We start from the raw sequence: 22,759 nt of genomic DNA, 5'->3' as shown, positions 1-22,759 counted from the left end.
TTTTTTGCCCCAAATTCCCACATTTCGCACCAAAATTCCCACATTTTGCCCCAAATCCCCCCATTTCACACCGAAATCCCACATTTTGCCCCCAAAATCCCACAATTTCTCCCCAAATTCCCCCATTTTGCCCCCAAAATCCCACATTTTTGCCCCAAATTCCCGCATTTTACACCAAAATCCCCCATTTTGCCCCCAAAATCCCCCATTTTTCCCCCAAATTCCCGCATTTCGCACCAAAATCCCACATTTTGCTCCCAAAATGCTGTGATTTCCCCAAATTCCCCCATTTTGCCTACAAAATCCCGCATTTTTGCCCCAAATTCCCGCAATTTCCCCCCAATCTCCCCATTTCACACCAAAATCCCGCATTATACACCAAAATCCCACATTTTGCCCCCAAAATCCCCCATTTTTCCCCCAAATTCCCGCTTTTTTGCCCCAAATCCCGCATTTTTGCCCCAAATTCCCCCATTTCGCACCAAAATTACCACATTTTGCCCCAAATTCCCCCATTTCGCAACAAAATCCCACATTGTTGCCCCAAAATCCTGCGATTTCCACCCAAATTCCCCCGTTTCGCCCCCAAATGCCGCATTTTTGCCCAAAACTCGCACATTTCACACCAAAAACCCACATTTTGCCCCCAAAATCCCGGGATTTCACCCCAAATTCCCACATTTTGCCCCCAAAATCCCCCATTCTTGCCCCAAATTCCCCCATTTCGCACCAAAATCCCACATTTTGCCCCCAAAATCCCGTGATTTCCCCCAAATTCCCCCGTTTCGCCCCCCAAATCCTGCATTTTTGCCCCAAATTCCCCCATTTTGCCCCCCAGATCTCGCATTTTTGCCCCAAATTCCCCCATTTCGCACCAAAATCGCACATTTTGCCCCCAAAATCCCGTGATTTCCCCCAAATTCCCCCGTTTCGCCCCCCAAATCCCGCACTTTTGCCCCAAATTCCCGCATTTCACACCAAAAGCCCACATTTTCCCCCAAAATCCAGGAATTTCCCCCCAAATTCCCCCATTTTGCCCCCCAAATCTCGCATTTTTGCCCCAAATTCCCCCATTTCGCACCATAATTCCCACATTTTTGCCCCAAATTCCCCCATTTCGCACCAAAATCCCACATTGTTGCCCCAAAATCCCGCGATTTCCCCCCAAATTCCCCCGTTTCGCCCCCAAATGCCGCATTTTTGCCCAAAACTCCCACATTTCACACCAAAATCCCACATTTTGCCCCCAAAATCCCCCATTTTTCGCCCAAATTCCAGCATTTTTGCCCCAAATCCCGCTTTTTTGCCCCAAATTCCCCCATTTTTCACCAAAATCCCACATTTTGCCCCAAATTCCCCCATTTCACACCAAAATTCCCACATTTTGCCCCAAATCCCCCCATTTCACACCAAAATCCCACATTTTGCCCACTGAAAAGGGAAGATAGGGAAGGAATTTGTCCTGTCGTAGAGCGGTTCATAGAACTAAGACTACTAAAAGAATGTGAGTCAGAATTCAATACACCTGTACTTCCAGTTAAGAAACCTGATGGGTCCTATAGGATAGTTCAAGACTTAAGAGCCATCAACAAAATAACAGAGGAGCTGTGGTAGCTAACCCCTATACCCTATTAACCATGCTAAAACCTGATTTAGCTTGGTTTACGGTCCTAGATTTAAAAGATGCTTTCTTTTGCCTCCCTCTCCATGAAGCCAGCCAGAAAATTTTTGCTTTCGAATGGGAAAATCCCAAAAGTGGTCGAAAGACCCGGCTCACATGGACGGTGTTGCTGCAGGGTTTTAAAAATAGCCCCACAATTTTGGGGAATCAGCTAGCAAAGGACTTGGAATCATGGGAACCACCATCAGAAGAAGGGAAGGTGTTACAATATGTAGACGACCTTCTTATTGCAACCAGAACCAAAGAATCCTGTGTCATTTGGACCGTGAGTCTGTTAAATTTCCTGGGACTACAGGGATATCGGGTTTCTAAGAAAAAGGCACAGGCGTTGTTACAACCCCAGGTCACGTACCTGGGGTACGAGATCAGTGCCGGACAACGGATCCTAGGACAAGCCCGGAAAGAGGCCATATGCCAAAGCCCCCGACCACAAACTATAAAGGAACTACGGACATTCTTAGGAATGACGGGTGGTGCCAACTTTGGATATGTGATTATGGTCTGCCTGTTAAGCCACTCTATTCCCTGATAGCAGCTAACCAAAAGGATCTCCAGTGGGATGCTGAGTCAGATCGAGCCTTCCATCAGCTGAAGAAAGCCCTGATGTCGGCATCAGCATTGGGACTTCCTGATGTGAGGAAGCCATTTTTTCTATTTTCCCATGAAAAACAAGGAATGGCACTAGGAATATTGGCACAAGATTTGGGACCATACAGACGGGCGGTAGCATACTTCTCCAAACAGCTGGATGCCGCTGCGAAAGGGTGGCTGTTCTGGTTTTGTTAGTGGGGGGGGGCCTAAGGTGGCAGCTTCTGTAGGAAACTGCTAGAAGTCGCTCCCCTTTGTTCAGTGGACTTGGCCGGGCCTAGAGCGGACCCGCTGCTGGCCAAGGCCAAGCCAATTGGTAGCAGAATGTCCCGTGATAACACCTCTGCGATAACGTATTTAAATAGGGGAAAACAGGAAAAAAAAAAAAAAGGGAGAGATGTGAAGCAGCTGAGCGGGGGGCAGAGAGGGGGAAGCGCGAGCCTTGTGGGCCTTGCAGGCCTCACCCTCTGGCCTCCCGCCGGGCAGCCGACTGGGCCCAACTCGGCCCGGCCTGGCTGCAAGAAGTGGAGAGGAGCAGTTGAAGTGAATGAGATGTAAAAAGGGTCCTGAGAGGCGTCTGCCAGCCTGTTGTGAGGAACGGCTGCAGACGCCAAGGTCAGTGAAGGAGGAGGGGGAGGAGTAATGCGGCTCCTGGCCAAGATTCCTCTGCAACTCGTGGTGACGACCATGGTGGAGCAGGTTGTCCCCCTGCAGCCCATGGAGGTCCACAGAGGGGCAGAGATCCACCTGCAGCCCGTGGAGGACCCCACGCCGGAGCAGGTGGAGGCCTGAAGGAGGCTGTGGCCCGTGGAGGGCCCGCTGGGACAGCTGTTCTAGAGGGACTGCACCCCGTGGAAGAGATGACCCACGCCGGAGCAGTTTCACGGAGGACTGTGGACGTGGGAGGGACCCCATGCTGGAGCAGAGGAGGAATGCAAGGAGTTCTTCCCCCGACGATGACACAGAGGCGTAAAACAACGCGTGACGAACTGACTGCGACCCCCATTCCCCCCCCCCGCCCCCGACTCCCCCCTCCATGCCGCTCGGGAGGGGAATGTAGTAGAGATAATGTTAAGCCCGGGAAGAGGGAGGGGTGGGGGGAGGTTATCTTGTTCCCTGTCTCATTCTCCTGCTAGTTTTAGAAATAAATGAGTGTTTTTCGCCAAGTCGAGTCTGTTTTGCCTGTAACGGTAACTTTACAAATTTCTTCCCGTCCTTATCTCAAACCTCGAGCCGTTTTTCTTATATCATCTCCTCCTATTCTCTCGGAGGGTGGGGGGAGCGAGAGAGAGACTGTGTAGTCTGGTCCCGATCGGGGCTGAACTACGACAGTGGCCCAGCTGTCTGAGAGCAGTAGCAGCTGTCATTCTAAACATTCAAGAAGCCTGAAAGTTCACTCTAGGCCAGAAAATGACTGTCCTAGTTTCCCAGACTGTATCTGCGGTCCTTGAAGCAAAAGGAGGGCATTGGCTTTCCCCACAAAGGTTCCTGAAATATCAAGCTATAATGGTTGAACAGGATGATGTTGAAATCGTGACCACAAACATCATCAATCCGGCCTCATTCCTTGATGGGAACATCGGGGAGCCGGTGAGTCATGACTGCTTGGAAACAATTGAAACCATGTATTCTAGTCGAACGGATCTTAAAGGTGTCCCTGTCGATGGAGCCGAACATTGGTTCACCGATGGAAGCAGCTATATGTTAAATGGAAGGCGACATTCCGGATATGCTGTTACCACTTTTGAAAAGGTGATAGAGTCCAGGCCACTATCAGCCGACGTCTCAGCCCAAAAGGCCGAGATCATAGCCCTTACCTGAGCCCTGGAGAGAGCCCAGGGAAGGACTGTAAACATTTGGACTGACCCTAAATATGCCTTTGGGGTGGTACATGCCCATGGAGCAATATGGAAGGAAAGAGGACTGTTAAATTCTCATGGAAAAACCATCAAACACGCAGAAGGGATTTTGAAAATCCTGAATGCAGTCCAGCTTCCCAAAAAGGTGGCAATTATGCATATTAAAGCACACCAGAAAGTGAGCACAGAATTGAAAAGAGGAAATGAGCTGGCAGATAGGGAAGCAAAACAAGCAGCTAGAGAAACAATCAAGGTAGAGGGTGCGCTAATACCTGATGGACAGGTATTTCTAGAAGGTAAACCAGAATACACAAAGGAAGTCGGCAAACTTATTAATGATCTAAAGGGGTCATATAATGAGGAAGGGTGGGCCAATTACTACCCCTCACACGGGAGGGTAGTAATTCCCTCCTACATGATATGGTCAGTAGTCCGAGAAGAACATAGAAAAAGACACTGGGGGGAGGGGGGGCAGAAGCCCTATATAAAGATCTCATCAGGAACATAATAGCGTGAAACTTAGACACTACCGCTAGACAAGTAACTCAACAATGTGATCTTTGTCTCCAGACTAATCCTAAAGTTGTAAAAGGGCCGAAACTTGAAAAAATCGGAAAGGGGAATGGTCCGGGACAACGTTGGCAGATTGATTTCTCAGAACTCCCTAGAAAAGGGGGGTATCGATACTTATTAGTACTTACGGATACCTTTTCAGGCTGGCCAGAAGCTTTCCCGTGCGGAACTGCTAAAGCCTGGGAAGTAACCAAAATACTGCTCCAGGAAATAGTACCTAGGTTTGGAGTCGCAGCAGTAATGTCATCGGATAGAGGACCACATTTTGTGTCCAGAATAGTACAAGCAATTAGCCACCATCTAGGGATAGAGTGGCAATTACATACCTCTTACCGACCACAATCAAGTGGCCAGGTGGAGAAAATGAATCACCCAATCAAACAACAGATTGTCAAGTTGGGTCAGGAAACTAATCTAACTTTACCATTAGCTCTTATACGAATACGAACCAGACCAAGAGCAAGAGAAGGGCTTAGTCCATTCGAAATTCTATATGGACGACCCTATGGGGTACAAAAGGGAACGTCTTCACAAATTGGTGAAGAAATAATGACCTCCTATATGGTGGCACTAAACAAACAATTAAAAAGAATTGAAAAACATGCAATGGGAACACGTCGTAGGGGTCTGGATGGGCCTGTTCACGATATACAACCAGGGGACTATGTATATGTTAAGTCTCTTACAGAAAAAACTCTGGAACCACAGTGGGCCGGACCTTTTCAAGTCCTCCTCTCCACCTACACGGCAATTAAGGTAAAGGGACAGAACTCCTGGATACACCATACTCGGATCAAGAGAGCCTCTGCAACCTTGTGGAAAGTAACTCCAGACAACAACGAAGACTTGAGACTTAAACTCGTTCGAACGGATAAGGGCGGGAACAATGTGGGTAACAAGTAAGTGAGCCAAAAGCAGTAGTGAACCGGAGGGACACCACAGCAAACGATACCGGACAAAGAAACCGGGACCGGCCAGTAACTAATCTCGCCCAAATCTGTCATCGGTGCAGTTTATATCTTATTTGTCATTTTATTATAGGAAATATAAAACCCATTTTAGCAGGTCACCAAAGGCAGTACATTATCTACAGAAGTAGCTGTACTAATCCACTAGACCAACTAAATCCTAAAATGACCAATTGTTTAATTGGAATTGTGATTGGGCTTACAATATTTTCCTGCATCTTACCACTAACTTGTAATCAAAAGGACACCAAATGGCCGTGGTCTCACGCCTCCCTTGGGTTTACAGGAAGCATGGGACCACCTTTTAAACGGTCGGGCTTAAACTTGGCCACTGTGGTTATGCACAAAATGGAAATGTACTCAGGGCATGAGTGGGGCTGGGACAGAGGCAACAGGGATCCTTAATACTATGGTGCGCCCCGTTGTGATCTTATTGATTAGCTTAGGAGTTTTATTAATATTAACTATTGTGCTGTACCTATGGGTTTGGAGAATGTTTAAGAAAGTAACACTGCCGTAGTTCAGCCCCGATCAGGACCAGACTACGCAGTCTCTCTCTCACTCCTCCCACCCTCCGAGAGAACAGGGGGAGATAATATAAGGAAAAACGGCTCGAGGTTTGAGATAAGGACAGGGAGAAATCCTTAAATTTACCGTCACGGGCAAAACAGACTCCTCTTGGGGAAAACTATTCATTTATTACTACAAACAGCAAGATAATGAGACAGAGAACAAGATAACCTCCCTCCACCCCTCCCTCTTCCCAAGCTTAACATTATCTCTACTACCTTCCCCCCCCGAGTGGCCACAGGGAAGAGGGAATGGGGATTGCGGTCAGTTCATCACGCGTTGTTTTACGCTGCTGCTTCATGGTTGGGGGAAGAACTCCTCACATTCCTCCCCTGCTCTGTTGTGGGGTCCCACCCGTACGCCACAGTCCTTCCTGAAACTGCTCCGGCATGGGTCATCTCTTCCACGGGGTGCAGTCTCTCCAGAACAGCTGTCCCAGAGGGCCCTCCATGGGCCACAGCTGCCTTCAGGCATCCACCTCCCCCAGTACGGGATCCTTCACGGGCTCCAAGTGGATCTCTGCCCCTCCGTGGACCTCCATGGGCTGCAGGGGGACAACCTGCTCCACCATGGTCGTCACCACAGGCTGCAGGGGAATCTTGGCCAGGAGCCACATTACTCCTCCCACTCCTTCTGAACTGACCTGGGCATCTGCAGCCGTTCCTCACAACAGGCTGGTAGATGTCTCTCAGGATCCTTTTTACATCTTATTCACTTCTCCTCTCCTCTCCACTTCCTGCAGCCGGGCTGGACCAATTCGGGCCCAGTCAGCCGCTTGGCGAGAGGCCAGAGGGTGAGGCCTGCAAGGCCCATAAGGCCTGCGCCTCCCCCTCTGTGCCTCTGCCCCCCGCTCAGCTGCTTCACATCTCTCCCTTTTTTTTTTTTTTCTGTTTTCCCCTATTTGAATACGTTATCACAGAGGCATTCTCATGGGACATTCTGCTACCAATTGGCTTGGCCTTGGCCAGCAGCGGGTCCGCTCTAGGCCCGGCCGAGTCCACTGAACAAAGGGGAGCGACTTCTAGCAGTTTCCTACAGAAGCTACCACCTTAGGCCCCCCCGTCACTAAACAAAACCATGTATGATGCTTCATATCATTCAGGGAAACTGTTTAAGTAAAAGAATTTACTTAGTGTGATAAAAAGGGGGGATTGATATAGGGGACAATAAGTTAATCACAACTATATATGTATGCTCTTAAAGAATTGTTGTAGTTCAGCCCCGATCGGGACCAGACTACGCAGTCTCTCTCTCACTCCCCCCCCACCCTCCAAGAGAACAGGGGGAGATTTGGTAAACAAAAGAAAACCAGGAAAAAAACCAAACCCGTGGGTTGAGATTGAACAAAAAGTAAATTTAACAGTAATGACAGAAGAAAACAAAACAGTGATGGAATACAAATATAGTATAATGGCTTACAACAAATCTCCACACCTAGTTTCTTCCACGTAGCAGGAGGCTCCTTTCACCACCCTCCTCACTTACATACTGAGCCCCAGCAGTTAGCTAATTAGTTAACTATCCCAGCCATAGGGGCTACCAGCTTCAGTACTCCACCCAGCTCAGGTAAATATTAACTCTATCCTAGCCAGAACCAGACAAGAATACAGTTATAAAACATAGTCACGTACCCATATAGCTTAGAGAAACAATTAATGGAAGAGGAAGTCTGTTTTTTTTTTCTTTTCCTGACGAAGGACTCATTTGTAAGGAGTGAGAAACAGTCCCTACTGCTCAGTGGGAAAAAATCTTAAAAATCCTGAACCTTTTGTTACATGGTGACCAGCTCTGAATACCCTTGCTGCTCCTCACCGGCTCTTGCTACCACACATACAGGCTCCAAACTCTGGGGCTCCGGGCTTTCCTAGACCACCAGGACAGGGTGGTAAAGATCTACAGGCATAAAAAAAATCTACAGGCCAGGAAACATTGGGGCTCCGGGATTTCCTAGACCACCAGGACTCCGACATTTAACACCAGCTCGAGCTGTCCGCCTAGTGTTAAACCACAGCTTAAAAATGGTGAATGTCAGACAGCTGCTCCCACACCAGAAGTGTCAGCTCTGGAATGTCTTGCTGCTTCTCACCAGCTCTAGGCACCACATCTACAGGCTCACAAACATTGGGGATCCGGCATTTTCTGGGGCACCAGGACTCCGACGTCTACCATCACCTCAACTCAGCAGTCCCTTTTGAAAAAAATCTTAAAAATCACAAACGTCAGAAGACTGCTCCCACACCAGAAGTGACAATTTTGAAAGCTCTTGCTTCTCCTGCCCGGCTCTTGCCACCGCATCTACAGGCTCACAAATATTGGGACTGCGAGATTTCCTAGAACACCAGCACTCCAACGTTTACCACGGTGTACTTATGGCCGCCCAGTGAAAACACTCTTATATATCATGAACGTTGGATGATAGATCCCACACCAGAAGTGCCAGCTCTGAAAACCCCTCAGTGGCTCTTGCCACCGCATCTACAAGCCCAGCAACAGTGGGGCTCCGTTCTTTCCTAGACAATCAGGACTCTGACTTTTGCCACCATGTACACCAGTAAACTTTCAGAGGTGGCACTTTTGGTGTTAAAGCAATCGTCTGAGTTAGTGATTTTTAAGATTTATTTCTCACTGTGCAGCAGCTCTAGGTGATGGTAAGTGTCAGAGTCCTGGTGGTGGAGGAAAGCCCAGAGACTCAATGTTTCTGAGCCTGTAGATGTGGTGGGAAGAGTCGGTGAGGAGCAGCAAGAACTTTTAGAGCAGGCACTTCCGGTGTTGGAGTAATTGTCTGACATCCTTCTGTGCGGCTGGTTCCAAGTTGACGGTAACTGCCAGCGTGCTAGCTGTGTAGGACAGTGAAGAGGCTGACGTGTGTGTGTCCGTAGAGCTGCTAGAAAGCGTACGTGAAGAGCAGGAAGGGCTTTCAGAGCAGCCGGTTCTCGTCTTGGACAGTCGCCACACATCCGCACTTTTAGTGCCTCAGAACCCCGGACAGCTTGCAAAACACGGCTGTAACTGTCCCAGCGCAAGCTGTTCAGGAAAGCACAGAAATGCGATGTTCGTGTGCTTTTAGCGCTGCTCGCAAGAAGCCTCCGGAGCAGGCACTTCTCGTGCGGCAACAACCGTGCCTTCTACGATCTTTCCTAGCCTCTTTTCCTCCGGGCAGCCGGCTTTAGCTGATGTGAAGTGTTGGTGGGCAAATCATCCAGAGAAGCGTCGCAATGCTTCTGGGCTGTTAGCAAGAGCGAGTGAAGAGCAGCAAGAGCTTTCCTTGCTGACCCTTTTCACGTGGGAGATTAGCTAGACATTTGCCGGTTTAGTGCCTTGTTTCTTCTGCGCAGCTTGCACAAAGCTCATTGCGGCTTTCGCGGTTCGAGTTGTGCATCGCCGGAGCTCTGCGGGAAAGAGCGAGAGAAGAGCCGCGAAAGCTCCGAGTGCGGCCAGCTCGCGTGTAGCCGTGATGATGCGCTGTTCGCCGGTTGGAGGGCGACTGCCTTCTGCGCGGCTGCTTCCAAGTTGACGGTAACTGCCAGCGTGCTAGCTGTGTAGGACAGTGAAGAGGCTGACGTGTGTGTGTCCGTAGAGCTGCTAGAAAGCGTACGTGAAGAGCAGGAAGGGCTTTCAGAGCAGCCGGTTCTCGTCTTGGACAGTCGCCACACATCCACACTTCTAGTGCCTCAGCACCCCGGACTGCTTGGAAAACACGGCTGTAACTGTCCCAGCGCAAGCTGTTCAGGAAAGCACAGAGAGGCGATGTTCGCGTGCCTTTAGCGCTGCTCGCAAGAAGCCTCCGGAGCAGGCACTTCTCGTGCGGCAACAACCGTGCCTTCTACGATCTTTCCTAGCCTCTTTTCCTCCGGGCAGCCGGCTTTAGCTGATGTGAAGTGTTGGTGGGCAAATCATCCAGAGAAGCGTCGCAATGCTTCTGGGCTGTTAGCAAGAGCGAGTGAAGAGCAGCAAGAGCTTTCCTTGCTGACCCTTTTCACGTGGGAGATTAGCTAGACATTTGCCGGTTTAGTGCCTTGTTTCTTCTGCGCAGCTTGGACAAAGATCATTGCGGCTTTCGCGGTTCGAGTTTTGCAGCAAAGGCAGGGAGCCTCCTCTTCCAGATCCACGGAGCTCTGCGGGAAAGAGCGAGAGCAGAGCCGCGAAAGCTCCGAGTGCGGCCAGCTCGCGTGTGGCTGCGATCATCGGCTGTTCGTCAGTTGGAGGTCGACTTTTAACCGTTTTGGATGAAAAGTGCTGGTGGGACAAATGATACAGAGAAGTTAAAAGTCTCTGTAAAGACTGGGTGATTGCAGCAACAATCAATTTTCCAAGCTGTCCGGGGTGGTGAGGCACTAAAAATGCGGATGTCTGGTGTCTTCCTGGGCAGGGAGAAATCCTTAAAGTTACCATCATGGGCAAAACAGACTCCTCTTGGGGAACACTATTCATTTATTACTACAAACAGCAAGATAATGAGACAGGGAACAAGATAACCTCCCTCCACCCCTCCCTCTTCCCAAGCTTAACATTATCTCTACTACCTTCCCCCCCCGAGTGGCACAGGAGGGGGAAGAGGGAATGGGGATTGCGGTCAGTTCATCACGCGTTGTTTTACGCTGCTGCTTCATGGTCGGGGGAAGAACTCCTCACATTCCTCCCCTGCTCTGTTGTGGGGTCCCACCCGTACGCCATAGTCCTTCCTGAAACTGCTCCGGCATGGGTCATCTCTTCCACGGGGTGCAGTCTCTCCAGAACGGCTGTCCCAGCGGGCCCTCCATGGGCCACAGCTGCCTTCAGGCATCCACCTCCCCCAGTACGGGATCCTTCATGGGCTCCAAGTGGATCTCTGCTCCTCCGTGGACCTCCATGGGCTGCCGGGGGACAACCTGCTCCACCATGGTCGTCACCACAGGCTGCAGGGGAATCTTGGCCAGGAGCCGCATTACTCCTCCCCCTCCTCCTTCACTGACCTTGGCGTCTGCAGCCGTTCCTCACAACAGGCTGGCAGATGTCTCTCAGGATCCTTTTTACATCTTATTCACTTCTCCTCTCCTCTCCACTTCTTGCAGCCGGGCCGGACCAATTCGGGCCCAGTCAGCTGCCTGGCGAGAGGCCAGAGGGTGAGGCCTGCAAGGCCCATGAGGGCTGCGCCTCCCCACGCTCAGCTTCTTCACATCTTCTCTTCCCTGTTTTTTTTTTTTTCTGTTTTCCCCTTCTTAAATATGTTATCGCAGAGGCGTTATCACAGAACATTCTGCTACCAATCGGCTCGGCCTTGGCCAGCAGCGGGTCCGCCCTAGGCCCCGCTGAGTCCACTGAAGAAAGGGGAGCGACTTCTAGCAGTTTCCTACAGAAGCTACCACCTTAGGCCCCCCCGTCACTAAACAAAACCATGTATGATGCTTCATATCATTCAGGGAAACTGTTTAAGTAAAAGAATTTACTTAGTGTGATAAAAAGGGGGGATTGATATAGGGGACAATAAGTTAATCACAACTATATATGTATGCACTTAAAGAATTGTTGTAGTTCAGCCCCGATCGGGACCAGACTACGCAGTCTCTCTCTCACTCCCCCCCCACCCTCCAAGAGAACAGGGGGAGATTTGGTAAACAAAAGAAAACCAGGAAAAAAACCAAACCCGTGGGTTGAGATTGAACAAAAAGTAAATTTAACAGTAATGACAGAAGAAAACAAAACAGTGATGGAATACAAATACAGTACAATGGTTTACAACAAATCTCCACACCTAGGTTCTTCCAAGCAGCAGGAGGCTCCTTTCACCACCCTCCTCACTTACATACTGAGCCCCAGCAGTTAGCTGATTAGTTAACTATCCCAGCCATAGGGGCTACCAGCTTCAGTACTCCACCCAGCTCAGGTAAATATTAACTCTATCCTAGCCAGAACCAGGACAAGAATACAGTTATAAAACATAGTCACGTACACATATAGCTTAGAGAAACAATTAATGGAAGAGGAAGTCTGTTTTTTTTTCTTTTCCTGATGAAGGACTCATTTGTAAGGAGTGAGAAACAGTCCCTACTGCTCAGTGGGAAAAAATCTTAAAAATCCTGAACCTTTTGTTACATGGTGACCAGCTCTGAATACCCTTGCTGCTCCTCACCGGCTCTTGCTACCACACATACAGGCTCCAAACTCTGGGGCTCCGGGCTTTCCTAGACCACCAGGACAGGGTGGTAAAAAAAATCTACAGGCCAGGAAACATTGGGGCTCCGGGATTTCCTAGACCACCAGGACTCCTACGTTTAACACCAGCTCGAGCTGTCCGACTAGTGTTAAACCACAGCTTAAAAATGATGAACGTCGGACAGCTGCTCCCACACCAGAAGTGTCAGCTCTGGAATGTCTTGCTGCTTCTCACCAGCTCTAGGCACCACATCTACAGGCTCACAAACATTGGGGATCCGGCATTTTCTGGGGCACCAGGACTCCGACGTCTACCATCACCTCAACTCAGCAGTCCCTTTTGAAAAAAATCTTAAAAATCACAAACGTCAGAAGACTGCTCCCACACCAGAAGTGACATTTCTGAAAGCTCTTGCTTCTCCTGCCCGGCTCTTGCCACCGCATCTACAGGCTCACAAATATTGGGACTGCGAGATTTCCTAGAACACCAGCACTCCAACGTTTACCACGGTGTACTTATGGCCGCCCAGTGAAAACACTCTTATATATCATGAACGTTGGATGATAGATCCCACACCAGAAGTGCCAGCTCTGAAAACCCCTCAGTGGCTCTTGCCACCGCATCTACAAGCCCAGCAACAGTGGGGCTCCGTTCTTTCCTAGACAATCAGGACTCTGACTTTTGCCACCACGTACACCAGTAAACTTTCAGAGGTGGCACTTTTGGTGTTGGAGCAATCGTCTGACGTTCGTGATTTTTAAGATTTATTTCTCACTGTGCAGCAGCTCTAGGTGATGGTAAGTGTCAGAGTCCTGGTGGTGGAGGAAAGCCCAGAGACTCAATGTTTCTGAGCCTGTAGATGTGGTGGGAAGAGTCGGTGAGGAGCAGCAAGAACTTTTAGAGCAGGCACTTCCGGTGTTGGAGTAATTGTCTGACTTTCGGGATTTTTAAGATTTATTCTCAGAGGGCTGCCAGGTTGACTTAGTGGCAAATGTCAGAGTCCTGTTGGCCTAGGGAAGCCCGGAGCAATCGCCTGACATTGGGGATTTTTAAGCTTTCCTAGACCACCAGGACTCCGACGTTTTCCATAATTTCAACCCAGCAGCCCTCTGACAATAAATGTTAAGAATCCTAGACATTAGATGATTGTTCCAACACCAGAAGTGCCAGTTCTGAAAGCTCTTGCTGCTTCTCAACGACTGTGACCACCGCATCATAGTTCCTCGAAAACCGGAGATGCGGGCTTTCCTAGACGAATAGGACTCCGATGTTCGCCACCATGTGCACCCGGCTGCCCAGGAGCAGCAAGAGCTTTCAGAGATGGCACTTCTGGTGTGGGATCTATCGTCTGACCTTAATAATTTATACAGATTTTGGCTCACTGGGTGGCCAGGTCTACATGGTGGCGAACATTGCAGTCCTGGTGGTCTAGGAAAGCCCGTAGCCCAGTGTTTATCTGCATGTAAATGACGTCGCCATAGATAATGAGGAGCAGCAAGAGCTTTCATAGATTCTGCTGTTGGAGCAATCGTCTGACGTTCAGAATTTTTTAGATTTATACTCACAGTGCTGCCAGGTTGAATTAGTCAGAGTTAGCAAATGTCAGAGTTATGGTCGTCCAGGAAAGCCTGGAGCCCCGGTGTTCATGGGCCTGTAGATGCATTGACAAGAGCCGGTGACATTTACCACCACCTACAGCTGGCCGCCCAGTCATCAAAAATCTTGAGAGTGAGAAGTGACACTACAAGTGTCAGTTCTGAAAGCTCTTGCTGCTCCTAACTGGCTCTTTCCGCTGCATTCTACATTGCCACAAACAATGGGGTAGTAGGCTTTTATGCACCACCAGGACTCCGGCATTTACAATCACCTAGAGCTTGCCGCCCAGTGACCAAAAATCTTTAAAATCACGACTGTTGGACGATAGATCCCACTGCAGAATTGGCAGCTCTGAAAGCTCTTGCTGCTCCTTACCGGCTCTTGCCAACACATCTACAGGCCTGCAAACACAGGGCTCTGGGCTTTCATAGACCACCAGGACCGAATGTTTACCATCACCTAGAGCTGGCTGCCCAGTGAGAAAAAAAATCTTTAAAATCACAAAGGTCGGATGACAAATCCCACACCAGAATGCCAGCTCTGAAAGATCTTGCTGCTCCTCACAGGGTCTTCCCACTTCATTTACATGCCTAGAAACAATGAGGATTCAGTCTTTCCTAGACCACTAGGACCACAATGTTTATTATCACCTAGAGCTGGCTGCCGAGACAGAAAAAAAACTTTAAAAACACAAACATCTGACGATGGCTCCAACACCAGAAGTGGCAGCTCTAACAGATCTTGCTGCTCCTCACCGCCTCTTTCACCGCATCTCCAGGCCGAGAAACATTGGTACTCCGGGATTTTGTAGACCATAAGGACTCTGCCGTTTGCCACCACCTCAACATGGCAGCCCTCTGAGAATAAACCTTAAAAATCCCAAACACAATACAATACGAGATACAGTTTTTGGGGATAAAATGGCAAGATGGGTGTTGTCAGATTCCAATAGATATAGTCAAAAAAATAACAGCTATGGCTGCACCGACTGACAAAAAGGAAACGCAAGCTTTCCTGGGCGTTGTGGGTTTCTGGAGGATGCATATTCCAAATTATAGTATGATTGTAAGCCCTCTGTATAAAGTCACCTGAAAGAAGAATGATTTTAAATGAGGCCCTGAACAACAGCAGGCTTTTGAACAAATTAAACAAGAAATTGTTCATGCGGTGGCTCTTGGGCCAGTCCGGACAGGGCAAGAGGTAAGAAATGTGCTCTACACCGCAGCTGGGGAGAATGGCCCTACCTGGAGTCACTGGCAGAAAGCACCAGGGGAAACCCGTGGTCGACCCCTTGGGTTTTGGAGCCGGGGATATAAAGGATCTGAAGCCTGCTATACTCCAACCGAAAAAGAAATCCTGTCAGCATACGAAGGAGTTCGAGCTGCTTCAGAAGTGATTGGTACTGAAGCACAGCTCCTCTTGGCACCCCGACTGCCAGAGCTGGGCTGGATGTTCAAAGGAAGGGTCCCCTCTGCGCATCATACAACGGATGCTACATGGAGCAAGTGGGTTGCACTGCTCACACAGTGGGCCCGAATAGGAAACCCCAATCGCCCAGGCATATTAGAAGTAATTACAGACTGGCCAGAAGGGAAAGATTTTGGAAAGCCACCAGAGGAAGAGGTAACAAACGTCGGACGATTACTCCCACATGAAAAGAACCAGCAAGTCAAGCTCTTGCTGCTCCTCACCGGCCATTCACAGCGCATCTACAGCACCACAGACATTGGGGGTCCGGGCTGTCCCTGACGAACACAGTTTCGACGTTTACCAACAACTGCACATAGGAGCCCACATAAAAAAAAAGCCCCAAGAATCACGAACGTCGGACCTTTTCTCCCACACCAAAAGTGTCAGCAACTCAAGCTCTTCCTGCTCCTCACCGGCTGTTGACGCCGCATCTACGGCACCACAGACATTGGGGCTCCAGGCTTTCCCTGACGAACAGCGCTTCGACGTCTAACATCAACTGCATGGAAGCGACCACTGGAAAAAAAACCCTAAAAATCACGAACGTCGGATGATTGCTCCCACACCGAAAGTGCCAGCAACTCAAGCTCTTGCTGCCCCTCACCAGCCATTCACAGTGCATCTACAGGACTACAGATATTGGGGCTCCGGACATTCCCTGACGAACAGCGCTTCGACCTGTACTGTCAACTGCACGGAAGTGCTCAATGAATATAAACCCTAAAAATCACGAACGTTGCACGATTGCTCCCACACCGAAAGTGCCAGCAAGTAAAGCTCTTGCTGCTCCTCACCAGCCGTTGACGCCGCATCTACAGCACCACAGACATTGGGGCTCCGGGTTTTCCCTGACGAACAGTGCTTCGACATTTACCATCAACCGCACATGGGCGCCCACTTGAAAAAAACCCTGAAGCTCATGAACATCGGACGATTGTCCCCACACCAAAAGTGCCAGCAACTCAAGCTCTTCCTGATCCTCACCGGCCATTAACAGCGCAACTACTACACCACAGACATTGGGGCTCCGGGCATTCCCTGACGAACAGAGCTTCAATATTTACCATCAACTGCACGGAAGCGCCCACTGCAAAAGAACCCCTAAAAATCACGAACGTTGGATGATTGCTCCCACACCAAAACTGCCAGTAACTGAAGCTCTTGCTGCTCCTCACCAGCCATTCACAGTGCATCCACAGGACCACAGATATTGGGGCTGCGGACTTTCCTTGACGAACAGCGTTTCAACCTGTACCATCAACTGCATGGAAGTGCTCAATGCATATAAACCCTAAAAATGACGAACGTTTCATGATTACTCCCACACCGAAAGTGCCAGCAACTAAACCTCTTGCTGCTCCTCACCGGTCATTCACAGTGCATCTACAGCACAACAGATATTTGGGATCTGGGCTTTCCCTGACGAACAGCGCTTCAATGTTTAACATCAACTGCAAAGGGATGCCCACGGAAAAAAAACCCAAAAAATCACGAATGTCGCACGATTGCTCCCACACCGAAAGTGCCAGCAACTCAAGCTCTTGCTGCTCTTCACTGGCCATTCACAGCACAAATACAGCACCACAGACATTGGGGGTCCGGGCTTTCCCTGACGAACAGCGCTACGACCCTTACAATCAAATGCAAACGGATGCCCACTGAAGAAAAAAAACCCTAAAAATCACAAACATCGGACGATTCCTCCCACACCGAAAGTGCCACCAACTCAAGCTGTTGCTGCTCATCACCGGCCGTTGACGCCGCATCTACAGCACCACAGACATTGGAGCTCCGGGCTTTCCCTGACAAACAGTGCTTCGACATTTACCCTCAAATGCACATGGCCTTCCAGAAAAGAAAATCCCCTAAAAATCACGAACGTCGGACGATTGCTCCCACACCAAAAGTGCCAGCAACTCAAGCTCTTGCTACTCCTCACTGGCCATTCACAGTGCATCTACAGCACCACAGATATTTGGGATCAGCGATTTCCCTGACAGCGCTACAACGTTTACAATCAACCGCAAACAAACGCCCACTGAAAAGAAAACCCCTAAAAATCACGAACTTGTAGTGAGGGGCCCAAAACTGAACACAATACTCGAGGTGCGGCCTCACCAGCGCCGAATACAGGGGGATGATTACCTCCCTGCTCCTGCTGGCCACACTATTTCTAATGCAGGCCAGGATGTCGTTGGCCCTCTTGGCCACCTGGGCACACTGTCGGCTCATGTTCAGCTGAGCATCAACCAACACCCCCAGGTCCCTTCTCTCTTCACAGTCCTCCAGCCACTCAGCTCCGAGCCTATAGCGCTGCATGGGGTTATTGTGGCCAAAATGCAGGACCTGACATTTGGCCTTGTTGAACCTCATCCCATTCAGCTCAGCCCAGTGATCCAGCCTATCCAGATCCCTCTGAAGGGCCTCCCTACCCTCAGGCAGATCAACACCGCCACCCAACTTGGTGTCATCTGCAAACTTACTGAGGGTACACTCAATCCCCTCGTCTAGGTCATCAATAAAGATATTGAACAAGATGGGCCGAAGTACCGACCCCTGGGGGACACCACTTGTAACAGGCTGCCAGCTGGACTTGACTCCATTAACTACTACCTACTGGCTCCCTAGCCAGTTCTTTATCCAAAGAAGGGTATACCTACCCAGTCCACGGGCAGCCAGTTTCCCTAGGAGAATACTGTGAGAGACCGTGTCAAAGGCTTTGCTGAAGTCCAGGTAGACCACATCAACAGCCTTTCCCTCATCCACCAGTCTGGTCACCCAGTCGTAAAAGGAAATGAGGTTGGTCAAGCACGACCTGCCTTTCGTGAACCCGTGCTGGCTGGGCCTGATCCCCTGGATGCTACTCATATGCCGAGTGATCTCACCCAAGATGATTTGCTCCATAACTTTCCTGGGTACTGAGGTCAGGCTGACAGGCCTGTAGTTCCTCGGATCCTCCTTACGGCCCTTCTTGTAGATGGGAGTCACATCGGCAAGCCTCCAATCCTCCGGGACCTCCCCAGATAACCAGGAGTGCTGGTAGATGGCTGAGAGCGGCTCGGCAATCACCCCCACCAACTCCCTTAGCACCCTAGGATGGAGCCCGTCCGGTCCCATGGAGTTGTGGCAGTCCAGATGGAGAAGGAACTCTCTAACTGTCTCCACCTGTACCACAGGGGGTGTATTCGGCCTGGCATCCCAGACTTTCAGATTAGGGCATAAAGTGCCCTGAGGATAACTGATCTGCCTATTAAAGGCAAAATAAAGGCAGAACCCACAACTGGGTTCACCTTGCCATCCTTGTAACTCCTTTTCAAGTTGCTGCAGACTGCCATTAGTTCAGCTCTTAGCCTTCTCCTCCCCAGACAAAACATCAGCCCTATTCTTAGTATCTGTGCTGCAGCCCACTGTTGACCACACTGGTAGGCCTCTGCTGGACTCTCCAGCTTCTCTTGGCCCAAGCTGAGCCAGGGTGCTCGAAATTGAACACAGTATTCCAGGTGTGACTATGTGAGCACTCTGTAGTGGGAAACCTTTACATCCTTCCATTTACTAGTCATACTACTTTTATGGTAGTCCAGAATACAGCTTGCCTTATTTACAATAAGAGTGACTGCTGCTTGTTTTTCTGTTTGGCATCCATCGTAACTCTCAGGTCCTTTTTATCAAGACTGCCACAACGGATTCTCAGTCTAACTGAATTATGTGGTTATCTCCATTCTGAAAATTCTGTATTTCCATACCAGGGTTCCTTTGCCCCAGTTCTGCATATTATGCTACATGCTTTAAAGTATCCTTTTTGGTTTTCAGCTAGTGCTCCAAAAAGGCCTTCTGTAGGTCTTGCAGAGTATTTGCTGGCCCATTGGAGATGATTTGGATACAACAGAGCATACAGAATCCCACTTGACAGCAACAAATAGTTACCTGATCCAGGGCTTTCACTGTACGGTCCTGATGACAGGAGCAGGATTGGTCTAGCCTAATTTAAGGGGTGTCCAGTGTAGATGCAGACACATGTAATGTGCATGTTTACATGTGTACTGAGGCTTTTAGTTGCAGTTGTACGAGCACAGTCCAACTCAGTACAATAAAGAGAGTCCAAATAGTTATCCAGATGAGCAAATCAATTAACTGCCTACTGAGTGTGCTTTCTACTTTGCCTCTACTGTTTGGGACTCCTTTAAGTGGAAGCCAGTAAGAATTGAGAACATCACAAATGGCATTAGACTGCTGTGTTCAGGCATTTGAACTCAGTCTTAAATATTTATGTATTAAGTGTGGAAACTGGGACAAATGAATCCTATAGCTAACATAAACCTAAATGGAAATATATGTATAAAACTCCATTGTGAAGCTGAGGTTTTAGTTGATAATTATTATACATAACTGTGATTACTAAAATCAGGTACTCTGTTACTGAACAGAGTTTGCATGCGTCAGTGTCATCAATGGAGATAAGTAGATCAGGCAACTTGAGAAGCTGATTCAGTCTATCTAATAGAAGTATTTCAAACTACTGGAGGAATCCTTTTAACATGGTATTTGTACTGTACTGTACTGTTCAGAAAATATATAGCAAAGCTATCAATAGACTTGAAAGCTATAAAAGTAACTCCAGTGTAACTCCAGGAGAAACTACTTGCTCCAAAACTGATTACAAGTTAGGGCTCTGAATTTAGTTTTAGGACACTACAACATTTTTCTAGTTTAGTCTTTGGTAAATGACTGCCATATGCTTTGCTTAAGGACTTTTTGGTTTTGTTTTTTGGGTGTGGTTTTTTTTTTTCCTCTGCTCTATAAAAAAAATCAGTAGACATCAGCTACTGTCTACTGTAGCTGGTGTTATTTCATTGTTCAGTGTCTCAGATAAAATTTAGAAACTTTCAGAGTTTCTTACTTCTACTCTGTATGGAATCACAGAGGAAACAATAACATCCCTCCTCTTTCTGTGATTCCTTCCACTGGGAGACTGTCTATAATTTCTAGGTCAAATCTCTTGAGACACTGACAGTAAATAAAGTGGTTGATTTATCTGCATTGGTAGAAATCATGCAACTGACACAACAGTCTACACTTTGTCTGTTCCCTATTGATCCTATGTCCAGGATGAACTAAGGCAGTGGATTCCACCCTGAATTCCCACTACAGAAGGTTGAGAACAGTTTTGTTTTTAATAGCACGGACTAAGGCATTCTTATTTTTGAAGGAACAATCTGCACTAGCTACAAACTGAACCCAGAACAATAATTAGCTTGCAATTATGCTGTATCTGGGATGCTATGTGTTCCTTTGTATCTCAATAAGTTATAAGTAGATATAAGTCTTTTCAGAGCTAGCCATAGAAACCTCTACTGGGGTCCTTCAGATGTGTTTGGAGGTTTTTAAAATCAGATTGTATATATTCTTGTGGTACTTTCCCTCACAGCTCATGGGATATACATAGTATAACTTTAGAAATATATAGATGTAGAAACTAAAACATTGGCAATGTAAATGTCTATCTGTAAATTCATAAACTAACATTTCTTTATATTGGATGGACAATATGATAGCATGATTCATCCGGCTTATTTTAGACTTGTGTCTTAGATGAGATTGGACTGGCAGTGCCTATTTATCTCCATGAAGCATAAATATAAAGCTTGTTTACATTTTTAGAATGAAAAATTCTGAATTGAGTAGATACATTTCAGATGATTAATTTCTAGAAATCCAGCAACAAAGTGTCTGAACTTTTATGGTGTCTTAAGTGGTGGTGTAACATATTGCCATGAATTTAAGCCTGTCTGGTTAGGTTTCATTGTATTAATTTATTTCAGGTGCATAAGGTTCATCTGTCCCCTACAGAATGGGTGGGAGGAACGAAACCCGTATCATGTATTTCATTCTCCTGGGTTTTCCCACCACTGCTGAACTGCAGCTGCTCTTCTTCTCTGCTTTACTTCTGGCTTATTTATTAACTGTGTTGGAAAACTTCCTTATAATTCTCATCATTCGAACTAACCGCAGTCTGCAAAAACCCATGTACTTCTTCCTAGGAAATCTGTCTGTCTTAGAGATCTGGTATGTTTCTGTCATTGAGCCAAAGATGCTCATAGATTTCCTCTCTCAAGACAAACATATTTCATTCCAGGGGTGCATGACACAGTTGTATTTCTTTGTGACTTTTGTTTGTACTGAGTATATTCTGTTAGCTGTTATGGCCTATGACCGCTTCTTGGCCATATGTAAACCCCTCCAGTATTCGCTCATCATGAATCATCAGTTCTGTGCTCAGCTGACAGCTGGCTGTTGGATGTGTGGTTTGATCACTTCTTCCATCAAGCTGAGCTTTATAGCCCAGCTCTCATTCTGTGATGTAGATGAAATCAACCACTATTTCTGTGATATTTCACCCTTACTGAGTATCTCCTGCAGCGATTCCTCTTCGGCTGAGCTAGTGGACTTCATCTTGGCCCTGATGGTCATCATGGTGCCTTTGTGTACTGTGGTCACCTCCTATATTTGCATCATGTTCACTGTGTTGAAGATGCCTTCTTCTCAGGGGAGGCAAAAGGCCTTTTCCACCTGCAGCTCTCACTTGACTGTAGTGATATTGTTCTACTCCACCACTCTTTTCACTTATGCCCACCCTAAAGTCATGTATGCCTACCGTGCTAACAAGCTGGTATCAGTCTTGTACACAATAGTTGTGCCACTTCTGAATCCTCTCATATACTGTCTTAGAAACAAAGAAGTCAGATTTGCCCTGAGGAAGACACTTACTTGCACAAGACACATCTAAGAAATCAACTAAAGACTTCTGGAGAAGGGGCTTTGCTCATGAACAACAGTTGACAGTGCTGAACTACAGTTAAGAGGTCCAGACCTTAATCCATGCTGAAGTGAAACTCTCCTATTCATGCACCCGGTAACCATATTTATTGAACTAGATCTTGATAAATCTAAGTTTGATCTATGTATATACTACGTGATAAATCTAAGTTTGATCTATGTATATACTACGGGTTTGGGTTGTTTGGTTTTTTTTTTTTTCTTTGTTTGTTTTTCCCTACCTGATTCTATGCTGCCTACCTTTCTTAAAAGTCTTCAGCTGAATGACTGTTCCAGTTTTAAAGAGAAGGTTGGCAATGCAAGAACCTGAACCTCCAATTTTGTTTGTCCTAGATAGATTGCTAGGTTCAGAAAACCCAGCAATTGGGTGGGATTGTAAAAGACATGTAAAATCAGATACCTATATCTGATTTATTTAGTCTAAGATTCTGTTATTGTCCCTGGAAAGAAATAGGCAGTGGAAAAAGATGAGTAATTTTAACTTTCT

General features: G+C 47.8%; 2 protein-coding genes across 2 annotated transcripts in view; one reads left to right on the top strand and one right to left on the bottom strand.

Annotated features, from left to right (window-relative positions):
• Positions 1–19,081, bottom strand: part of LOC147597856 (protein NDRG2-like) — a gene marked incomplete at its 3' end in the record, with an annotated part of 100,024 nt that extends 80,943 nt beyond the window's left edge. The window contains exon 1 of the mRNA XM_086766655.1: positions 19,041–19,081. Within this exon, the coding sequence (XP_086622781.1) occupies positions 19,041–19,081 (41 nt within the window). The remainder of the gene's footprint in view (positions 1–19,040) is intronic.
• Positions 19,082–21,286: 2,205 nt separating this feature from the next.
• Positions 21,287–22,222, top strand: LOC104473396 (olfactory receptor 6Y1). The gene has a single exon (XM_010119316.1). It carries the CDS (start codon positions 21,287–21,289, stop codon positions 22,220–22,222), a length of 936 nt encoding a protein of 311 aa, XP_010117618.1.
• The last annotated feature ends 537 nt before the right edge of the window (positions 22,223–22,759 follow it).

Source organism: Chlamydotis macqueenii, chromosome 25 (assembly GCF_036417535.1).
Source record: "Chlamydotis macqueenii isolate bChlMac1 chromosome 25, bChlMac1.mat, whole genome shotgun sequence".
Taxonomy (NCBI): Eukaryota; Metazoa; Chordata; class Aves; order Otidiformes; family Otididae; genus Chlamydotis; species Chlamydotis macqueenii.
Note: the sequence above shows the minus strand (reverse complement) of the source record. Positions and strands in the feature narration are given on the sequence as shown.

Excerpts from the sequence above, each read along its gene's own strand:
- LOC104473396 (XM_010119316.1), top strand. The coding sequence starts at position 21,287 with ATGGGTGGGAGGAACGAAACCCGTATCATGTATTTCATTCTCCTGGGT.